Raw genomic sequence first — 23699 nt, forward strand, 5'->3', positions numbered from 1 at the left:
GGCAGGAGAAAGCAATGTATTTCATCTTTGGAATCCAAGGACTTTCATTTAAATAAACTTCTGAGATTCTTGTCACAACCATCAAAACTTTTAACCTCTGTTAGGATGAATAATAATGCAAACCAAAATCTCAGAAACACAAAGGAAAACCAAAACCAAGCCAAATTGAGTACTCTAACAGTTACAGCATCTTACTATTGCACTTATTCTTTTGGACCCTAACCCAAAGCCAGCACTGAAATAATCTAACCAGGATCTCCCTAGGGTAGAATTCAAACCCATGAAGCTACACAAAAATAGGACTCTAATCTACAGTCCTAGACCAAAGACAATTTAAGGTGTAAGTGCATATTAACAAGGTACTGACTCCAAAAGACATCGTATCCGGAAGCAATTTCTTTCCTCAAAAGAGAAAGTAGCACTCAAAGGACCTGAAATGTCATGACAGAGAATAAGGACCTCATAGCTAAGCCTCTGTATAAACTGGTGTAGGTAGCACCACTCAGGGTCAGTGAAGAAACTTTAGTTCCCACTGAGGGACTACAGTGCCTTGGCAGGCACTGGCCTCACATGGGGCACCTATATTTGTTATCAAGCAAATAGGTTTGCACCAAACCAATAACTATGGCACCAGCTTTTGAGAAAAGGAAAGGCTTTATTGAAAAAACAGCAAAAAGGAGTAGGCTCAAATCTGTTTCCCTGATTTGGGGTCTAGGGCAGGTTTTAAGGGATTAGAGAGCAAGGGAAAGGATTTAGGAATGTTGATTTGGTAGAGTCTGATTGGAGGGCTTCAAATATGACTATCTATGGCAAGATATGTTGAGACACATTTTAGCCCGGGATCTTCTGGGCCAGTGGACCCCTCACTACTGAAAGAAGTCTGGCTTTGAGGTTCCAGTCATGTCTTGGTCTTCCTGTTTCTAAGGGGAGGAATCTTTGGTTCTGGGTATTGTTAGAGGTCAAAGCTTTTACTATGTCACATGCCTGGGCTACATGATTTGCAGTTATGTAGCTGTTGGCAGTGTGAGAGACAAGTGTTGTTTCTCTGGCCAGGAAGTAAATGAAAAGTGCTGGTATCAGAGACTAAATTCATCACAGCACCAAGCAACATCCTACTTTTGGTGTTGCCATGAGCAACAGGCTTCTCTGCTGTGTGATCATTTTTCTCCTAAGAGCAAGTGAGTCCTGGGCACAGGTGAGGAATCTCTATTACTGAATTCACAGGATCTAACTATAAAATGTTTCTTCATAAAAGTCACATTAGTCTCCTCTTTCCCAGGCCCTGTCTTTATTTGATCACTCATTGTTCCCCCTAACAGGCCTCAAGAATGCTGTAGTTACACAATTCTCAAGACACAGAATCATTGGGACAGGAAAGGAATTCATTCTATAGTGTTCCCAGAATATGAATCATGTTGCAATGTACTGGTATCGACAGGACCCAGGACTTGGACTGAAGCTCGTTTATTATTCACCTGGCCCTGGGATCATTGAAAAAGGAGATGTCTCTGAGGGGTATCACGTTTCTCGAAATACTAGAGCATCTTCACCCCGACCCTGAAGTCTGCCAGCACCAACCAGACATCTGTGTATCTCCGCGCCAGCAGTTCATCCACAGCACCGCATAGCCACATCCTCTCCACACACAAAAAGGTGCATACCAAAGAGGAAAAACCTGCCCTCAAAATTCCTCACCCCAAATAAGAGACATTTCCTCACAAGTACTGACAAAAAGAGCCAAACTCTCGAAAATATTTGAAGAGATTTATTCTGAACCAAACACGAGTGAGTGTGGCCAGAGGCAGAGGCTCAAGAGGGCCTAAGAACACGTGTCCAAGGTGGTCAGGCTACAGCTTGGTTTTATACCTTTTTGGAGACATCAGACATCAACCAATACATGTAAGCTGTACATTGTTTCAATTTGGAAAGGTGGGACAACTCAAAGAGGGGGCTTCCAGGTCATAGGTGGACTCAAAGAGTTTTCAGACTGGCAGTTGATTGAAAGAGTTAAGTTATTATCTAAAGACTTGAAATCAATATAAAGGAGTGTCTGGGTTGTAGGGACCAAGGTTCTTATTATGCGGATGAAGTCTCCAGGGAACAGGCTTCAGAGAGAATAGATTGTGCTTCTTAATCAGACTTTTAAAAGGTGCCAGACTCATAATTCTCTTCTGGATCAGGGAAAAAACTGAAAAGGAAAGAGAATTATCTACAGAATGTAGATTTTCCTCATGATAGACACCTTTGCAGGGCCATTAAAAAATATGTCAAAAAATATACTTTGGGGGAAAATATTTTGATTTTTTTCAGGGCCTGCTATGAGTCATGTTGGTGTCTTATTGCTACAAAGGGTCTGTTCTGTCACTCCTAAGGTCTCCATTCTAATGTTAATCCTGGTTAGTTGTGCCTGAATTCTAAAGTGAAGAGGGTATAATGAGGCATGTCTGACCCCACTTCCCACTAAGACCTGAACTGGTTTTTCAGGTTATCTTTGGAAGGCTCTTGGTCAAGAGAAGGGGTCCACACAGTTGGTTGTGGGACTTAGGATTTTATTTTTGGTTTACATAAGATTATACCAAAGCCTTTCCCTAAGTTTGGTATTCCCTGCTTCCCTCTTTCCATTTTTGTCCTTCTAGGACACCTTTTTGCTTGTGATTAAACCCTTCATTTCTTGTCAATATCCCACTAGACTATAGGACACCAACAAAATACGGACACTCATCTTGGTTTATTTGTGCTACTATAGCAAAATAACTGAGATTGGATAATTTATATATATAAATTTGTCACAGTTCTGTAGACTCGGAAGCCCAAGAACAAAGCAACTCAGGTTCAATGTCTGGTGAGGACCTTAGTCTCTGCTTCCAAGATGGCACCTTGAGTGCTATGTCATCACATGAGAAAAGGGCCTAAGCTAATTCTCCAGCCCTTTTATGAGTCACTAATCCATTCATGAGAGCAGAACCCTCATGATCTAATCACTTCCCACCTGTTAATGCTGCCACAATGGGGATCACATTTCAAAAGGAATTTTAGAAGAAACACATTCAAACCACAGCACATTTATAGACAAACTTTCAGACACAGATACAGGGAAATTTTAATGAAATTGAATTTTAACCAAGTAAAGACAAATAACCCACAGATTTACAAATACCCTTCAAAGATTCTTCAAAGGGATCTCAATGGTTAATCACATTGTTTATGAAAATGAGAACAGTGACAGCAAGACCTCTTCAGTGGTAAAATGGCCTCAGCAGCAGTAAAAGAGGGTAGTAAACATTATGCAGACTTTGTGTGGGCTCAGGATCACCCACAGAGAAGAAAGTTATTTTGTATGTATGTGTGTAACTGTGTGTGTTTAAGAGAAATGAACTATGTTTATTTACAGTGATTATTGAGGAGCAGAACCTCACTTGGGTAGATGCGGGTATAACTTTTAAGATCAATATCCATGGTTTTGAATAGATAGGCTAGAGATACAGCAGATTTACTGAGTAGTTCCCCAAAGATGTATGTTGGGTGATAACCACCTATATTAGTTTTCCTATTACTGCAAATTTAGCAGGTTAAAGTAACAATTGTCTTATCTCACAGTTCTGTAGGTCTGAAATCCAGGAAAGTGTGGTTGAATTTTTCTCAGGGTCTTATAAGGTGGAAATCAAGGGGTCAGCTGTCTGCATTCTCATCAGGAGATCGACTCTTCCTCCCAGATTATTCCTAGTATTGGTAGAATTTGGTTCCTGTGACTGCAGGTCTAGGGTCTCTATTTTTTATTGGCTGTCACAGACAGCCAATGAGATTGGCCATTAGCTCCTTGCAGTTTCTTTCTGGTCCCCTTGATCTTCAAATGCACATCAAATCTGTCTCGTGTTTAAAATCCCTCTGATATCCACTTCTGCTTCAAGACAGAAAACTCTGCATTTAAAGGGCTCTGGTGATTAGGTTAGGCCAACCTGAATAGTATTTATTTTGTCAAATAATGTAACATAATCGTTGGAATGACATCTCATCATATTTTTAGATTCCACTCATGCTCAAAGTGAAGGACATCATACATGGACATGAGTCATTGGAGGTCATTCTTGGAATTCTGCCTATCATACCAATGTAGATCAAATGCCAGGAAAGTCAGGAATAGAAATTCAGAGGGCATACATTCAAATACATTAAATTAGGATTCAAAACTATTCAAGAGATGTTTCAGAGTTTTGGCCATGCAGTGGATCAAATTTTCTTACTACTGCTTAATCAAGGACACAGTACAGAAGTAGAATGAATTGGTCTTTGTTAAAATGGAGCAAAGACCAGGTCTAGTAAGGAAAGGCAAGAATGTGGAATAGATTTGGCTCCTACTGGAAGAATGCTGGAGATTCAAGACAAGAAACAGAATTGTTTTAGTCCCTGAGTTAACAAAAGAAAAGAAAGATGAGACCAGAACAGTTATCAATGAAGAAACAGTGAAGTGGAAAAGCAGAATGGAGTGAGTGTGGAGATCACTTTTCTGAAGAGAATAAACTTAGTTGTCAGATGAAAAGAGATATATAATTAGCTTTGTCCTTATAAATTTTGAGGTAGCTTACCATGGAAATATTTTTTCTTATCAGTTGATTAATTTGGGGGGAGGTAGCACAAACCTTCAAAATTTCAGTTAATAGAAAACTAGGCTCGACCTCAAGATGAAGCCTTGAAAAAGAAATGTCTGTTAGAATCCAGTTAACAGGAGAACATCTACTGTGACTTTATTATCAGCAACTTGATGAAAACTTCCTGAAGAAGAAATGTGGGATGATACAAAAACTGATTAGTCTCGGGACAGCAAATAGTTTCTCCTCTTGTGAATTAATTCACCTTCCACAATTACACAGAGATAACTCAGGGTACCTCAAATACTCATGAGCTTCACAGAAATGAATTGCCACCCAATTCCATTGATGGAGAAAGTTAAAAAATGAACAAAGAAAAGGTACTTTCAGAGAGAAGAATTGTTGAGAAGGTAGCAGTCCTTTCTCCTTTCTCTTTCCATGAGGTAGTTGCTATTCATTACTCTGTGATGGGGACTAGGAACACAAGAATCACCACTCATGGATTAATGAATTCAAGATCTATACCTTCCATTTTGATTCTAAATTTGAACTTAAATTTATTCAGGACACCAACTGAACACTCCTACCTAAAGGTAAAACTCATATCATATTTCCCTCCCAAGATGCATTTCTTCTGAATTCCTGACTTGACGGAGTAATTTATTTGTAAAATATATGAACACTGAGAGTCATGCCACATTTCTTTCTCTTTTGCCCTGGACATCCAATTTTTATGCAAGCACTTTCATTTCTAACTCCTAAATATCTTAGTTCTTTGTTTACTATCTCAATCACTGCAACCACTGACATGTTTATACCCTTTTTACTAGCTTACCAAATAAATATGAAAGTCTCGTTAATCTCTCTAGTTCCTTGTTAATCCTCATTTCATCTAATCTAGTATTAGCATAGTACCCAAGTATAATCTTCCAAATTGCAAAAATCTGTTTCTATCACTCTTTCCGCAGCATCCTTCCGTGGCTCCCCCATGGTCTACAATGTATACAATCTAAGTTTATTAAAATGAAAAAAAAACTTATCACTATCCCTTTAATATTTTGAAAAAAGGAAAATTAGTCCTTTACCAGAAAAAATAGCACTGTATTATAATGTCAAGTTCACACTAGAGTCTAGGATGGTGTCAAAGAGTTCTACATTTTTCTTCTGGAGTCACTTTCATATCCTCCCACAGACCATTACAGTTGGTGTATTAGTCTGTTCTTGCACTGCTACGAAGAAATACCCGAGACTGTGTAATTTATAAAGCAAAGAGGGTTAATTGATTCACAGCTCTACATTGCTGGGGAGGCCTCAGAAAACTTACAATCATGGTGGAAGGCAAAAGAGGCACGCACTTTCTTCACAGGGTGGCAGGACAGAGTGACTGCCAACAGGGGAAATGCCAGATACTTATAAAACCATCAGATCTGGTGAGACTCACTCCTTATCATGAGAACAGCATGGGGGAAACTGTGCCCATGATTTAATTACCTACACCTGGTGCCACCCTTGACACCTGTGGATTATGGAGATTATAACTCAAGGTAAGATTTAGGTGGGGACACAGAGCCAAACCACATCAGTTGAGTACTGAGGAGGACATACTGTATTAATCATGCCTTCTTATTGTCTGTATTTTCTAATGTTTTGACATGCACATTTTCTGATATTTTGACATCTGGGGACTTGCTGATCTTGGAGGGACTGACCCTCTCAGGGTTAACTCATTCCTAGGGATAGCAAACTACTTACCCTAGAGCATGCCTTTCGTATCAAATCAACCAATCCAAAGCCTCTACTCCAAACCACCTCCTTTATTGGGCTCTCATACACTGAGCCCCTATTCTCCTACCCTGATTACCACAGGGCCAGGTACTAAACAACTTGAGATAATCCCTACTCTTTGGAGCCTGCTCAAATTTTTAAACTAGCCAATGCTAAACATACTTAGCCCGCGTACCCTGCCTCACTCATTCATTCAGTGAAAACCACAATAAAGGTTCTTGCCAATGCTTCCTGTCACTCCTTCTATCTTCCGACCCACTGTTGTGATTCTTATTGCTATGATTTTTTTCTAACTTGGTCTCTCTTTTTAGACTAGCCGTAAACCAATATAGGCACTCTCTAGAAGACCTCTGACTCAAGGGAGGGGGAGTTAGATTCAAGTGTGAGTGTCAGGTGAGACACAGCAGAGAAAGTGAAAACAAAATGCATGAAAGGAAGAAATGTATTACTCACAGAACCCAAAGAGGTTAGACAGGCCTGAGAGAAGTGTGAAGATGGCAGGGAGCTCATCCAGTTGGGGAGGGAAGGGAGGGTACAGGCAAGGGCAGGAGCGGGTGGGTGAGGGCCGGTGAAATATTCCTTAGGCTTTGCTATGGGAGTTATGGGTCAGCTACTATAAACATTTCAGAAGGGGAAACTTACTTGCAGGACTCTAGCATTGGCCATTTGGCTTTATCATGGTCAGTAGCTCTGGATTGTGTTGGATTTTGGGTTAGGGGAATGAGAAATAGACCATATAGCTGACAACCACACAGGGAGAAGTTTAACTGGGGCAAAGGTGACAGAGTATGACTGGGTTTCAAATAATTTGTTTCAGGCCTTAAAAAAAAAAAAAAAAACCTGGGGTCAGGCATGGTGGCTTACATTTGTAATCCCAGCACTTTAGGAGACTGAGGCAGGTGGATCAATCTGAGGTCAGGGGTTCTAGACCAGTCTGATCAACATGAAGAAATCTCTACTAAAAATACAAAAATTAGGCCAGGCGTGGTGGCTCAAGCCTGTAATCCCAGGACTTTGGGAGGCCGAGGCGGGTAGATCACGAGATCAGGAGATCAAGACCATCCTGGCTAACATGGTGAAACCCCGTGTCTACTAAAAATACAAAAAACTTAGCCAGGCGTGGTGGCGGGTGCCTGTGGTCCCAGCTACTTGGGAGGCTGAGGCAGGAGAATGGCGTGAACCTGGGAGGCAGAGCTTGCAGCAAGCCGAGATCGCGCCACTGCACTCCAGCCTGGGCCACAGAGCAAGACTCCATCTCAAAAAAATAAATAAATAAAAATACAAAAATTAGCCAGGCATGGTGGTGCACACCTGTAATCCCAGCTACTTGGGAGGCTGAGGCAGGATTGCTTGTTGCAGTGACCCAAGATCATGCCACTACACTCCAGCCTGGGCGACAGAGCGACTCCATCTCAAGAAAAACAAAACAAAACAAAACAAAAAAACAACTGGGCCTCTATGGCCCTGCATAGTGTGTCATGCCCCTTCTTCTTGGGAATTGTAGGTGACAAACTATTTTCAGTGGCAGCTGTCTCCTGATCCATTAGCTCCACCATACTTGAATAATAATAGCACTTATATTCTAAAACACTTGCTTCTTATGAGTAGGAAGAATGGGTCAGTGCTTCAGAATCCCAGACATGTCCAAATGAGATGAAGAAAACCAAAAGACCAGATCATACCCAGCCTGACTGACACACACACAATATAATCACCCCTTTGTCTCTATGTGTTCACCAACTCTTCAAGTACACCTGTGTATAGTATGCTGACAAGCTCTGTCTTCTTCAATCTGCTAAATCATTTTCTACTTTCCTACATTGCTGTCGGCCAGGAGAGCTCTGGGTGTAGTGGAAAGTGGGGAGGGGTTAAATCCATCTAGGAAGGAGATGGGTGGGTGAAAAAAAATTGCATAACATATACAAAGGTTTCTACGATTACAAGCCTACTATGAAATCCAGTCACACCTACCACTCACAGTCCCACTTACTTTGCTGTAAGCAACACTGAACTCTATCTCCAAACATGCTGTGCACAGTATTTCCCTTACACAGCACACCTGCAAATTTATTCTGCACTTTCAAATAGAACTTAAAACAATAGCACTACATGAAATGTGCCATTTTCCCAAGAAGATTGTAGACCCTTTCCCCTGTATTCTCCATACCTTACACAATTCTCCCTTTCTGCAAATACCAAATTATCATGTTTATTGGTATAGCGATTTTACCATGGGCCTACAAAATCCATGTGGTCAAATGACATGCCTTTCCATTATTCCTTCCCCAGAATCTTCTCCTATGTATGACATCCATGTTTAATGAATGATCAGACACAATTAATAGAGAAACAGGGATGCTGACTTTTGTGTTTATGCCTCTATTCTCAGGATCTGAAACAGCACCTGATTATTTAACAGGTGTTATGTGTCTGTTAAAGAAAGAAAAAAAAATCAGCAATGTCTACAGTGATTTGATCCTGGGTCTGCCTCTTCTCTCCTTTTTCCTCCAAAGTATATTTCTTAAATTTAACCACCCTTGCCCTCCTTTTCTGTCTAAGGGCTGCTGGTAGGTAGGATAATGACTCTGAAAGGTATCTATGTCCTAAACCTCAGAACCTGTAAATATGTTACCATACATAATAAAAGATAATTAAGTTTGTAGATAGTTTAGTGTGCTAATTAGCTAACCTTGAGGCAGGAAGATTATCCTGACTCATGCAGGTGGGCTCAGTGTAAACACGTAGGTACATAAAAGTGACTATGGTGAGAGTGATGTGAGAACTTTACCTGCTGTTGCTGGCTGAAGATAATGAAAGGGGCCACCAGTCAAGGAATGTGGGAGGCCTCTAGAAGCTAGAAGAGAGAAAAAAATTCTCTTCTACAGCCTCCAAAGAGCAAAGTGCCAGTGAGACCCACCCCGGACTTCTAACCAAAAGAATTGTAAGATAATAAGTTTGTTTTGTTTTAAGCCACTAAGTTTGCAGTAATAGGGTACAACAGTAAGAGAAAACTATTATAAGGCTCTATTTCCAAGCAGCTGAAAAAAGGCAGCTGATGAAGGAAATCGCGCTGGGAAGTAGCCTGAGGCAAAAGTACAAAGGCAGGAGTTTGAATCAGATGATGCCACTTCTAAGAGTAGATTTGTCAGAGACATGTGAACCAGAGCAACTCCATCTTAAATAGGAGCTGGGTAAAATAAGGTTGAAACCTACTGGGCTGGATTCCCAGATGGTTAAGGCATTTTAAGTCACAGGATGAGATAGGAGGTCAGCACAAGATACAGGTCATGAAGACTTGCTGATGAAACAGGTTGTAGTAAAGAAGCTGGCCAAAACCCACCGAAACCAAAATAGTCAGAAGAGTGACCTCTGGTCGTGCCCCCTGCTACACTCTCACCAGTGCTATGACATAAATGCCATGACATCAGGAAGTTACCCTATATGTTCTAAAAAAGGAAAGCATGAATAATCCATCCCTTGTTTAGCATATAAAAGGATATAACCATAAAAATAGGCAACACGCAGCGCTTAGGGCTACTGTATAGAGAAGCCATTCTTTTATTCCTTTATTTTCCTAATAAAATTGCTTTCACTTTACCCTATGGACTACCCCTGAATTCTTTCTTGCTTGAGATTCAAGAATCCTCTCTTGGGGTCTGGATAAGGAGCCTTTCCTGTAACAGCTTTCTGGTGATGATAAAGAGACTGTAGTGAGGAAATCCCGGAACCAAAGGATAACTTTGGGTAAGTGTTGGGGTCCCGTAACATTTTCCTGGCAAACCCTGAAGGGATGATACTAAGGAGACCTCTCCCCAACCCAAGGAAATAGACTGTAGCACTGATTGGACAACTTTGGGTAAGTGGTGGAATACCTACTCAGGTAAAGAATGGGGTTGGGGGCTGGGTGCGGTGGCTCATGCCTATAATCCTAGCACTTTGGGAGGCCAATGTGGGCAGATCACGAGGTTAAGAGATCGAGACAATCCTAGCTAACACGATGAAACCCTGCCTCTACTAAAAATACAAAAAATTAGCTGGGTGTGGTGGATGGTGTGTGTAGTCCCAGCTACTTGGGAAGCTGAGGCAGGAGAATGGTGTGAACCCAGGAGGCGGAGCTTGCAGTGAGCCGAGATTGTGGCACTGCACTCCAGCCTGGGCAACAAGAGTGAAACTCTGTCTCAAAAACAAGATAAAACAAAAAAATTGGGATAGAGGTCCAACTCGGGGGAGTTAGAGTCTCTCCTAAGACAGAGAGGGTTAAAGGCCCCTCTTAATAAAAGGCAAGGACACTTAAATGACCTTGGGTCAGCGGCCCAATTTAGGAGGATTAGAGTCCCTTTCTAAGATTTAGGGGGTTAGTGGCCCCTCTTAGAAAAGTCACTCTTGGTAAAGTCCCTTTGAGCTAAGAATGAGTTTTGCACTACGGGATGTTAACTGCTATTCTCTTTGGATTAATAGGCCTTGAACTCCTTGCTCTCAGCTGTGGGTAACAGGATTAGGCATGTACAGGATCATGGGACATGGAGAACTATTTCCTCCCTAAAATGAAAAACTTGAGAGCTGATGGACCTGCTGGAAAAGATCCTTCACAACCATCAAGCGGCCATCTGAATTGTTCAGTGTCACAATGGGTGGGTCTTTCTCTGGTGTCTCCAAGTACCTCCCCTTCCCCACCCTGCCTCAGACAATGCTTTCCTCTTTCTCTCTTTCTCCCTCTTTTTCTCTGTGCAAACTGGTTGAATTAATGGTAAAAATCACTGTTTATCTCCTATAAAGTTTTGATTAATGGAAGAAAGGATTTTTGAGACTAGACTTAAGCTGTAGCAAATCTGATGTGCTTTGTGTTTTTCTGTATTATTTTGTCATAAAGAGGGGTGCCTTATGATGGAACACTGGCTTAGGACACCTGTAAACCACTATTCAAGACAGACCAGCAAACTGGTCAGTTACAAACTTTGCTGCAGTTTCCTGGGAAACACTGGATGAGATTTTTTCTTGTCTTGCGTGTCCTTGGGAGCTTTAAGTTGTAACCATGTGGCCATGTTTTCTCTTTTCACAATGGCATCCTGTGTTCAGGGTTCAATTCCTTCCCAAGGGATGAGGTTTTTTTTTGTATTCTTCTGTGTATGTATTTACATGTATTATGTGTATGTGATGTTTATTTCTAAAAGAGCATTGATTAATGGGTTTAATAATGAAAGCTTAAATCAAATATTGTGTCAGAAAAGTAAAAAGTGTAAGACCTTTTAGTTAATGTGACTTAAGTAATTTTCCAGAAATAAAGACAGTTTTGAAGATTATAAGCAAAATAAAAATATCTTCAAAAATGTAAACATTTAATTGGGCAGGACAGATATTAAGATTGCTAAATGCTTGAAGGTCATGAACTGCTTCTTTAACTTTTGAAAATTGCTCAGTTACCTACCTTGAAGCTATTAGATTCTAGATAAGACCTGGGGACATGTGGAGTTAGCCATGCCCCCAGCTATGCTGGAGTCAGCTTTTATCTGCACTTCTGCCTGGTGTGTCCCAGGCTAGGCTCCACATTTAGTATATAATTAAAATCCTGAATTTAGCAACTTTTGGTGAAAAACCTTTGTAAGAGTCAACATTATAACATGTAATTGATACTACTGAAGAAACAGTTTTATATGCAAGTTGTATAAAGAAAGCGAAATATATTTTAATTTAAAAAATGTATATATATAAAGTCATGGGAATTTAGATTTTTGCCTAGATTAAAGCATTAAAGGATCGTTTCAAGTTAGGATGAAGCTGACTGTTCAAGAAACCTGTGGAAGGCTTGTGAAAAAATAACCATAAAAGAGATTCTATGTGTGCACATTGGCTAAAATTAAAGGGGTATTATTCAGTTATTCTAGAAACTGAACATTGGAATAAAAGCACTACTCTACTATTTAACAAAAACTTGTAAAGTGTTATAAAAGGTTTATAAAAACCTTACCTTATGGTCAACATGATTAAGATTGAATACATTTTTAAATAAGGTTTTACTAAGAATTGGGTTTGACATCAATAATGTACGAATGCAACAGTGACATTTAGCTTATTTAATATTACAATCATACAAGAAGCATTATCAAATACAAAATGGCATCTGATTTTTTTTGGGCTGTATTTGTATAAATGTGCTATTGGTACATGTTCCAAAATTATTAAAAAAAACACCTTCTTTAAGCCTGATATGACTTAGTATATGTTATTAATAAATGTTCATTAAAATCATTGCATGCCACAGAGGTAACCACATTTTTCTAGCCAATTTTGGCTTTAATTGTGGCTGTCCTAAGACTTTTGGTCATCCACAGACAATTGTTGTCTCATTTTGGTTCTCTTTAAAAGGTGGTTTAGAATTAACTGTAGGACTCTACTGGTGCTTTTAAATGCAGATTTTCTGGTAAGTTTGGACATTGTGACATCAGAACAGAGGAAAACTTTTCAGGACTCAGGGAGAGCTGAAATGTTTATGAATATCAAGCAGAATGGAAGTTAACTGCATGGACTGAACTAGCAAAAGTCTAAAGTAACTTTTTTAAATTTTTGTGTAAAATGTTGCTGATCTTTTGTTTTGTATTTCATAGTCAAGGAAACTTTTGAGCTATTATAACTTTTAGCAATTGAGTAAAGTATACTTGTGTGAACAAAATTGAGAGCATGTTTTTTTCTCTTTACCTGATTTCTCCAGATTTTGGAAACTAGTTGTGAGTATTCTTAATTTATGGCAATATAGTTATTTACATGAGTGTAATAAGAATCTCTTCGGTTTGTTTTGCTTTATTATTATTATTATTATTAGTAGTAGTAGTAGTAGTAACAAGACACAATTGGAGAAGCTGGTTATTTTACCAAGACTTTGATGGAATGGTATACTTTCCTTTAAGGAATCAAACTTGGCTTGCCAAGTCAACAAAAGCCCCTTGGGGAACTGGCCTCCAGCCTTTGCTACGACAGTCCCTGTACGTGATTTCCGACCTGTAGTAAGTGAACAATGTCACCTTCTAACAGGTCCAGGAGCCCCAAGTTATCTTGGGACCCCAAGAGGAGAGAAATTTACTCAACTCATAGGTATTTGAGAGTACAAACCCATGGTAGGGCTCGGCTCAAAAAGAGTTATCTAAGATTCCTTCTAAGAAACAAAGTTCCATCAAAGCCAGTGTTAAAAGTCTGTGTGAAAAACAATTATTTTTGCTGCACTTTTACAAATAATCAGGCCAAGTATAATAAAGCCAATTGGTCTTACCATAACTTATCTTTAGTGAAAATGGAAAACACGAGAGAGAATATTATGTTTCAAGACCTATGTTACACTTGTTATTAAATTCTGGTCTCATCAGTTGTTAAGTTTGTTTCTGCAGTGTAGGCTAACCCTGCTTATTCTTGTGAACCAACCGGTGATCTTTGCCTGCTACTCTGAAAAAACAAGACATTTTTGGTAACGTAAAAATCTGGATCAGTACTCTAATTCTAGGTAGGTATTGGAGTTGGCTAGCCACCTCATGTCAGCTTGGTTCCAGTAGTTGCCCAGTTCATGAAGAGCCTTCTAATTTAGTTTACTTGGGATAATTTTGCTTATTTTGTTATATTGCTGTTTTACTCTTTGTGTAGGAATGCAAACTAAGCTTACTAAATGTTTTCTTCAACTGAATACTTATTAATCTTTCAGATATCACCTTTTGTCAGGACTCAAGGGTTCTGAATGGCCTTCATCATACTGGAGCTTTCTGACTAAACTCCTTTCTACCCTGAACACAAAAGACCCTAATAGTTAGGCAGGAATATCATTGCCCCTATTCAGCCTGAAGAAGTTACAGAAGACGAATCTTTGTCCCTCTACAACCTTAAGATTAAGGGTTCTCTTATAAAAGGGAGGGAGGAAATGTCTAAGACATGTGAACTAGAGCAACTTCTTCCTGAATAGGAGCTGAGTAAAGTAAGGCTGAAATGTACTGGGTTGCATTCTCAGACAGTTAAGGCATTCTAAGTCACAGGATGAGATAGGAGGTCAGCACAAGATACAGGTCCTTAAAACCTTGCTGATAAAACAGGCTGCAGTAAAGAAACTGGCCAAAACCCACCAAAACCAATATGGCCATGAGAGTGACCTCTGGTCGTCCTCACTGCTACACTCCCACCAGCACCATAATAGTTCACAAATGCCATAGCAACATCAGGATATAACCCCAGATGGCCTAAAAAGGGGAGGCATAAATAATGCACCCCTTGTTTAGCATATAATCAAGAAATCACCATGAAAATAGGCACTAAGCAGCCCTCTGGGCTCTGTCTTTGGAGTAGCCATTCACTTATTCCTCTATTTTCTTAATAAACTTGCTTTCACTTTGCTCAGACTCCCCATGAATTCTTTCTTGCACAAGATCCAAGAACCCTCTCTTGGAGTCTGATTGAGACCTTTTTCTTGTGACAGATTCTGCCAGTTTCTGTTTTTGGCAAGTTCCATTTCTGCAAATTCCTCATCTCTACAGGTTTAGGATCAGAATGTAACAGCGGGGAGCACTACAGCTGTTTCAGTCCTCAGGGAGACTGCTCATCCTGGGAATAATTCCTTCCTTTGTCCTGCCAGCATAATATATATGGACCCTGCTAAGTAGCACCAAGTCATGAAGGTGCTGACACCGAGGAAGTTAAGGAGGTTGTGACAAAAAACACAGAACGTGACCCTCTGAACAGCAGCAGAGTAGAAACCGTTCTTGTCATCAGAAATTTCAGAGGAAGCTCACTCACTGTCCAGCTTCCCTCCCACACAATGGAAGCACAAAAATGGAAAGCTATTTTGCACAAGAAGTTAACATGTTGTCACTCAAGAGAATTATATCCTATGATGTTTGTTTCTGTAGGAGCATCTAGATAAACAGTTAAAACCATGTACCATTCACAAAAATCTATAAATAAAACTTGAATGTTTAGAAAGTGAACACATTTAGAACAGTATTTGTTTCAATTTAAGATGCCAACCTGGATACAAGTACACATTCAGTTTGACTAAAATTGCTGTAATAGTGTAATCATCTAAAAGCAAAACTAAAGAAGGGTAGAAAAAGAAAGGTAACAGATTCCTGCCGTTGATATGGAAATCATACTTTTAGCATGAAAACAAAGCGAATCCTGCTTGGGAGGTTCACCCTGAGCCTACAAGGAATGTGGGGAGATAGTATGGGACGCCTGGATGTTACAGGTAGTTAGTTAGGCATGAGTGGCACAGGAGAGGACTCCCTTCCTCCCACCGACCAGGAACGTCAGACAATCTGGCATTGGTTCAGAGCTTATAACGTTGCCTCTCTAAAAATAATGCATAATTCAGCAGGCTAAGCCAGGGAGAGACAAGCTCCTGCTGATCACAGCTGTTAACATTAAAGTGCCAATTGAATGCAGGCACCAGGGAGAAGCAAAGAGGGTTTCCAATAAAATCCCAGGTATTGGGCAAGTGAACCCAGGCATGTGCATTGAGACACAAAAGGGTGGAGCATGACCTTCCAGGGGCACTCCAGCAGAAACAGGAAGAAAGCCTCAGAGGGGCATGCATACAACTTCCTAAACACACTGCGCATGCTCACTTTCCAAGCGTAAGGAGGGCGCTGTGCCTTTGGGCTGCCTACCCTAAGGGGAGAATCATGAGAAAGGGGCACAAAATGGCTGCCTATGAAGTCCCAGGATCAAGGTTAAACGCCACACTTGTTTTTCAAGTCACCTGCTTGGATCTTTTCCAAGTGTTCTTTCTTTTCTTTCCTGTTCTAAAGCCTTTTTAATAAGCTTCCACTCCTGCTCTAAAACTTGCCTTGGTCTCTTTTTCTGTTGTATGACCCTCAGTGGAATTTTCTTCTGAGGAGACAAGACCTGAGGTTGCTGCAGACCAGCAGGGATTCATTGCTGATAACTCAGATACCTTCCACCAGTTACTTGGGGATGACAGCAAGAGACAACACAGGCAAAGGAAAGTGTATTAATTCTGTTTTAGGTGTGGAAATTGGAATGATTGGAAAATAATTTCTAAAATAAATGGAAAAGTCAAACTGTTGAACGGTAAATTCACCATCACATTTACCATAAAGCATGTAGAGAAATGGAAATATTTACACATCATGGTTGAGAATGCAGGATTTGCAGTCAGTTTCTGGCACTTACCAGCTTTAGAAAGTGACTTAAGCCCTCAGTTTTCACATCTATAAAATGAAGTAAATAATATAAGCCTCTCAGAAGTGGGATGAGGGTTGAACGAAACAGTATGTGAGTAGTTTAACACAGAGACTGGCACTGACATAAGAAAGTATTATGATAGAAGCAGCAGTAGAGGAAATATTTTGAATGGTTGTAAGCATGGTGATCTTTTAACCTCTTCATTCATGGCAACTCATTTAATTGCCACAACAAATATGTAAGGTAAGTACTTTTATTATTTCCATTGTTATGGTCTGAGTTGTGCTACCCTCTTCATTTCATATGTTGATGTCCTAAACCCTAGAGTCCCATAATGCGGCTAATTATATTTGGAGATGGGGTCTTTACATCGATAATTAAGTTAAAATTAGGTCATTAGGGTTGGCCCTAATTCAACATGGCTGGTGTCCTTATCAGAAGGTTAGGACACAAACATGCATAGAGGGAAGACCAGAAAAAAGGGTATAGGAAAAAAAAAATGGTTATCTACAAGCCAAGGAAAGAGGCCTCAGAAGAAACCAACTCAACAAATTTTAAAAGATGTGTTTTGGAGAATAAAACTGTTAGAAAACATTTAGAACAGAAAAAAACAATTTCTTCTAGAACTGAGTTGGTCTAAAAGTGCATATCTTGGTAAGGCTCTGTGAGGAAACCACCTAATCTGGAGGGAAGCTGTTGGGACACTCATCTGTGGCCTGTGGCTCACATGGGCGGGTATTCTCAGAAAGCATATGGGAAAATCACCATCCTGGTGTGTCCAGGCTCTGGGAACAGGCTGTTCCTCGTGGCTTTCACATGGGTTTCCTGGTGGGCTATGCAGTCACTTTCTGCATCCTCCTTTTAAGGGCTCATGAATGTCAAAGTAACACAGACCCTGAGACACCTGGTGAGAGAAGCAGCAAAGTTGTATCGGAATGTTTTTAGATTATCGACCAGACCAAACGTTCTGGAATCCATAAGATCCAGGACTGGGGATAAATTTAATCTATTATTCTTCTGAAGTCGGCAGCTTTGAAAAACATGCACTGAGTCAACACTGTCATTCCAACAACAACAAAAAAAGGGGAAAATATAATCATCTTTCCCAACCCTTAAATCATCTAGCACTAACCAGACTCTGAGGCCCTCTGCAGCAGCAGTCTATCAGTGCATTCACGTCCTCTCTGAGCGGATATGACAAACCCCAGGGGTGCAGCGACCTGACCTATGAGCCCCCACACACGCTCAAGATGCCCCAGAGGCTCTGCACTCCGATATTACTCGTTCCTTTACTGTTTTCATCCTAATTACTCTCTTACACATTTTTGATCTTGGTGGTTGTATTGGTTTTCTGTTGCTACTATGCAAATTACCACCCATTTAGCGGCTTAAATCAATACAAATGTATCATCTTAAGGCTCTGTAGTTCAGAAACCAACATAGGTATCACCCAGCCGAAATCAAGGTGTCGGCAGATCTGGGTTCCTTTCTTAAGGCTCCAGGGGAAAATCGATTTTCTTACCTTATGGCTCGCTTTCCTCTATCTTCAAAGGCAGCACGTCCTGTTGCTCTGACCCTACTTCTATACTCACAGCTCCCTCTACACACTGCCAGGAAAGGCTCTCCATATTTAAGGACCTGCGTGATTACATTGGACCCACCTGGATAGTCCAGGAACGGTTTCCTATCTATTAGCAGCCCTAATTGCACCTGCAGCTTTAATTCCCATTTGCCATCTAACTGAACATTCACAGCTGTTACGGGTTGCAGGGATTATTAGCACTTGGACATCTTTAAGGAACCATTCTGCTCACCACTCTGATATTCCACTAGAGGGCACTAACATATTCCTGTAATATAAACATTAAAATTCAGATAATGGTGGGAGGGAAAGTTTGATAAATTTTAACACTGTATTATGAATTTAAAAACATGATATATAAATATCTCTCATTGGGGTCTTTCAAAAGTTAATCATATAGTACAAGAAAATACATAAACTAGAATGACTTTCTCAGAACTGAAATGGCCTGAGCATAAGTGAAATAGAATTTGAAGTGTGGTGAGAATTCTGCAGTCTATTCCTGGGCTCGATATCATGTAGAAAAAAAAAAAAAAGATTGCTTTATATTTAAAGGGACAGGGCATAGGTTCTCTTACAGGGGGTTTTAGGAAATGGTTCATCAGTTTAGTAGGTGTTAGCTTAGTTACCTTTATCGTGATACTGTTGCCCCGGTTGGGTGGATGAGCAGTCCCTAAAAAGAGAAGGAAGAGAGCAAAGACCGAAAAAGTATGAAGGAGAGGAAGGGATGGCACGGCATAGAATGAAATGCTTCCCATTAAAATGCAAAGGTGAAGGGAGATGTTTCAGAGTGACCAGCCGTCTAGAGGGTTCTGTTTACTTTCCATTCCCACTGTTAGGGACATAGGAGTCTGCCCTACATTAGGGAAGTAGAATAGAATAAGTTTTCAGAATTCCTAAATATGGTGGAATTGGGTAGAAAAGATCAGAGGGAAGGTTGTAGGAAGGAAGGGTGGGAAAATCAAACAACTGGCTCCTACTGTAAGGCTATTAGGGTCTCAGGCTAACAGCATCATTTTAGTACCTTGGTTGATGTAGAAAAGGAAACAAGAGAGCAGAATAGCCTCATAGTCAAAGGAACAGGGAGGGAGAAGTCGCATAGCTGAGGGGAGTGAATTTGCTGGTAGAGGGACAGAATATAGAATTAGCTACCTCCTAAATTTTGAATTAATCTAATATGAAAAGAGATTGGGGAAAATTATAATACTCCAAAGTGTAATTATGCACTTGTTCAACTTTGGAAACACCACAGAATATGGGGAAATCCAATACCCCTAATAGTGAGCTTAGCTATGTGGATGTGAGTAAATTCTGAAAGATTTTGCTATTTGGGTTGGCAAGGTTCACTAAGTAACATGAAATTATTTACTTGTGGTGGGTTTTTAGAACGAAAGCTGTTTTCCCTCTTTTAACACCAAAATTCACAGCTAGGATATGGAGGATTTGCTAGGACAATGCAAACACCTGTGGCTGTAGTACAGCCAAGCTCTCTCCCTACATTTTTTTCCAGAAAGGAGTGGTCCAGAAACAGAAAAAGAGAGAATACTCCTCCTTAGGTCAGAGCTAAGGTCCTGATAGCAATCACTCCTTCCTCAATGCACGGAATGGAAACTGCTTAGAGCTGCACCTATCACCGTGAAGGGGTCTGGGGGCAAGGAACTCATCTCTGAGCTTTGAGGGTAGCCCTGAAAACTGGGAGGGGACCCCTTCTTGTCTGGAGATGACAATGATTTGGCAAAACAATGACGGGCTCTGTGAGACTCTACCTGTGGTAGGAAACAATCAAGAAGAAAGGGGTAGTCTCCTTCCATTCCACCATCCAGGAATGCATTGGTTCCTACAACGTACAAGAAGGATTCAAAGGTATACAAGTGTCAAAAATCACAATGAGCACTGTAAATAGATGCAAATTTTATTCATCAACTATTTAAAAAATTAAGAAAAGCTCAAAGGTGTTCAAGGAGGAAGACATTCTGGGGAAACCTAGGAAAGTCACCTCAATGCAGGAAGAACATACCTAGGCAGAAAAGAGAGCAGTACCAGCAGCTGCTGGAAGAGCTAAGAGAAGCTTGACACTCCTGGCCCCAAACACTGCCTGGCTACAACGCAATATCCACGGACAGACACCTTCCATGTGCAGCAAGCTGTGGCGTGGCAAGAAAGCAAACACATACCAAAAGTAGGCAGGAAGCAGAGCTGGCTGGTGAGACGCTGAGGTTGTTGCAGGAAGCAGATGTTACCTCTGCCTTTCACCAGCTTCTTCTGGGGAAAAGAAGATGCTCCAGATGCCGTCTTTGGTGGAAACAGCTGCTAGCTCTAGCAATGATGACTAAGTCAATTTTGCTAAACAGCAAAGAAGCTGTGTGTCTTGGATTTTAAACAGCACATAGACTAACAAAATAATCCATAATGTGAATCTGAGATTTTACACCTTAGACTCTTTTAAAAGGTAGTGACTAAAAATAAATACCAGTAGATAAATGAAGTCAGGGATATACTTGGAATTTTTTCTGCCAGAGTAGAAATGACTTCAAAAAATATCATAATGCAGCTTTCATGTAATCCCAGCTATTGGGGAGGCTGAGGCAGGAGTATTGCTTGAACCCGGGAGGCGGAGGTTGCAGTGAGCCAAGATCATGCCACCACACTTCAGCCTGGGTGACAGAGTGAGACTCTGTCTCAAAAAAAAAAAAAAAAAAAGGAAGAAGAAAATGCAGTTTTCAATAGCATAAGCTTTATGTTCTCACACTTCTAAGTGATAATCAAATGTGTTACACCACTTTACACCCTGAGATCCAAAATACATAAATATTTGACAATTTGTACAAGACTGTATTAATAAGAAAATGTAGCACATGTATAAAAGAAGCAGCCTCACACAGATTAAGGAAAATGACATTGATCACAAAGGTCCTCAGCCTGGGTTGGCTGTGTTGCCTTGGTACACTTCAGCCCTCTGAGCTGAAGTGGGAGTGGTTTCTCTCCTGAAAACGTTTCTGAGACCCAAATAGCTGAAGACGTGGAGACATTACAGAAACCAACTGGAGCCCCCAGAACTGGCAGACACCTGCCTGATGCTGCCATGGGCCCGCAGCTCCTTGGCTATGTGGTCCTTTGCCTTCTAGGAGCAGGTGAGTCCCAGAACACATGGGCAACTTTTGACCTTATTTTGTAGGCCTCAGCCCAAGGTGTCTCCTAAAGGCTTCAGCATTGGAGATCCCCCTCAGCTCTGCCTCTAACTCTATCCCCTTCCTTTACAGGCCCCTTGGAAGCCCAAGTGACCCAGAACCCAAGATACCTCATCACAGTGACTGGAAAGAAGTTGACAGTGACTTGTTCTCAGAATATGAACCATGAGTATATGTCCTGGTATCGACAAGACCCAGGCCTGGGCCTAAGGCAGATCTACTATTCAAGTAACGTTGAGTTGGTTGATAAGGGAGATATTCCTGAAGGGTACAACGTCTCTCGAAAAGAGAAGACAACTTTCCCCCTGATCCTGGAGTCACCCAGCCCCAGCCAGACCTCTCTGTATTTCTGTGCCAGCAGTTATCCACAGTGCTGCACAGCCAGCTGCTCTCTGCACAAAAACAGAGGGTAGCTGCAAGAACAAGGAGACTCCTCCTTCAGGAGACCACTCGCCGACCAACAGAATAAACTTCCTCCATCATCCCACAGAAGCTCTTCCCCACTCCCCAGCCTCAGGGACTCTGCAATGCAGCCGCTCTGCAGAAGCAGGGGTCCACCTCTATCTGCTGTACCAATGAGGTTTCAAAGTTGGGCAGGACAAGCTAACTGAGTTAGCTCTACTGCCAGGGTACTCTCCAATCCTTTCTTCTTGTGGAGCTTAAATCTTTAAATTCAACTAAGCTGTTGCCCAAAATGAAGACTCCATTTACAATCTAATGGATCTCAACATATTTGGTCCTGTATTCTGGGTCCTATTCTGGAGGTTTTGCCACTTGGAGGAACACCATGTTTGGAGTTATTGATGAAACCCGACACCTCCTACTTTCTTCCTCTCAGCAGATGGTCCAAATGCCCAAGTCAGAGATGTAAGACTGATCTTCACTGTCTCTCTGACTTTCCCCTTCCACACCGAATCCACCACCCCATCCTGCATTTTCCTAAGTACTAAATTCCTCACAAATTTTACTAACTTTTCTAACTTCACTGATCTCACCTGGATCCCTCTAGCCACCTTCCAAGTAGCCACCCCACCTGCAAACCTGTGACCTACCCCCAGCCACAATCACTCCCTCAAGCTAACCCTTTGGCTTATTTCTATTAACTAGCTAAAGTCTCAAGTTCATGTTAGTTTGCAAGTCTCTCAGCCCCTCCATGATGTGACCTTTGCAAATCCGCCCACCTTTCTAACACTGACTTCCCCTATCCTTCAACTACCACAACTGCCTGCATCTACTCCAGAAATATCCCACTTCTCACAGGTCCGCAAATATGTCCACTGCTGACTCACTCCTGGGTCTTCATCTACAATGGTCACTCTACCCAGAATACCATTTCTCTCTCTGGTATTCATCTGTTTTTACAGCTGCTCTTTTTGTGCAGACTGCAGCTGACTGTGCAATGCTGTGAATAAACTGCTGGCGCAAACGTACAGAGAGGTCTGGACTGGGTGACTCCAGGATCGGGGACCAATTCATAGACCAATTTAGAAGTCACTTCCTCTAGCACGATTTCCTTGAATCATTGACTGGGTTATTTCTCTGCCGTGTGTTCTTCTAACAGCCTGAACAGAGCTAACACCAACACTGAGACACCACCATGAACTCACCAGCCATTGACTTCTCTGTTCTATAGCTTTTTGCCTCTTTGGAATAGGTAGGTCATGGGTACAGGTATGATGTCCTTGAACTTGGTTTGCTAGACCCTACATTAAGCCTTTTTCTGGTGGTTACACATCAGTATATGTCCTAAGTTCTCTCTTTTTAGCCACAATGTCCATGAATGCTGGTGTCACTGAAATTTCAGTTTATCAAGTTTCACAGTCAGAAAAGAAAGTACTATAATACAATTAGAATATGTTTTATGACCCATCTGTGCTGAGCCAGACAAGAGCCAGGAATGAAGCTCCAACTAATCTATTTCTCAGCTGGTGCTTAGAGTACAAACAAACAGAAAGTCTCTAATAGACCTGTGTCTCTTGAGATAAGACTGAGCATTTCTTTTTCTTCTTCTTTTTTTTTTCATATACTTTAAGTTCTATTGCTTGCAGTCTACAGACATCCAGCTCTTCGCAGACATAGCCAGCCGTTAACCCAAAGCACTGCACAGCCACTTCCTCTCTGCACAGAAAAGGCTGCCACAAGGGGAGAGATGGTCTTACCTTCCAGAGCCTGCCCTTACCAGAGGAAGCCACTCCCACCACAGAAACACTTAGGGGCCTTTCCCAGCTCCTTGCACTGAGACTTAGGGAGCTCTGAGCACCCCAGTCTGTAAAAGTCCATCCCTGGCCTGGCACAGTTGCTCATGCCTGCAATCCCAGCACTTTGGGAGGCTGAGGTGGGTGGATCACGAGGTTAGGAGTTCGAGACGAGCCTGGCCAACATGGT

The 23699-nt window shown here is 41.2% G+C and overlaps 1 protein-coding gene and 1 gene segment (V, D, J or C); both read left to right on the forward strand.

Annotated features, from left to right (window-relative positions):
- Positions 1-23699, forward strand: part of LOC105546604 — a 261509-nt gene that overhangs the window by 75177 nt on the left and 162633 nt on the right. The gene's annotated exons all lie outside the window — the stretch shown is intronic.
- On the forward strand, positions 21163-21891 carry LOC105546601. The segment is given in 2 exon segments: positions 21163-21257; positions 21387-21891. Coding segments are annotated over 2 exon segments (390 nt in total).

Source organism: Mandrillus leucophaeus, unplaced genomic scaffold (genome assembly GCF_000951045.1).
Source record: "Mandrillus leucophaeus isolate KB7577 unplaced genomic scaffold, Mleu.le_1.0 Scaffold365, whole genome shotgun sequence".
Classification (NCBI taxonomy): Eukaryota; Metazoa; Chordata; class Mammalia; order Primates; family Cercopithecidae; genus Mandrillus; species Mandrillus leucophaeus.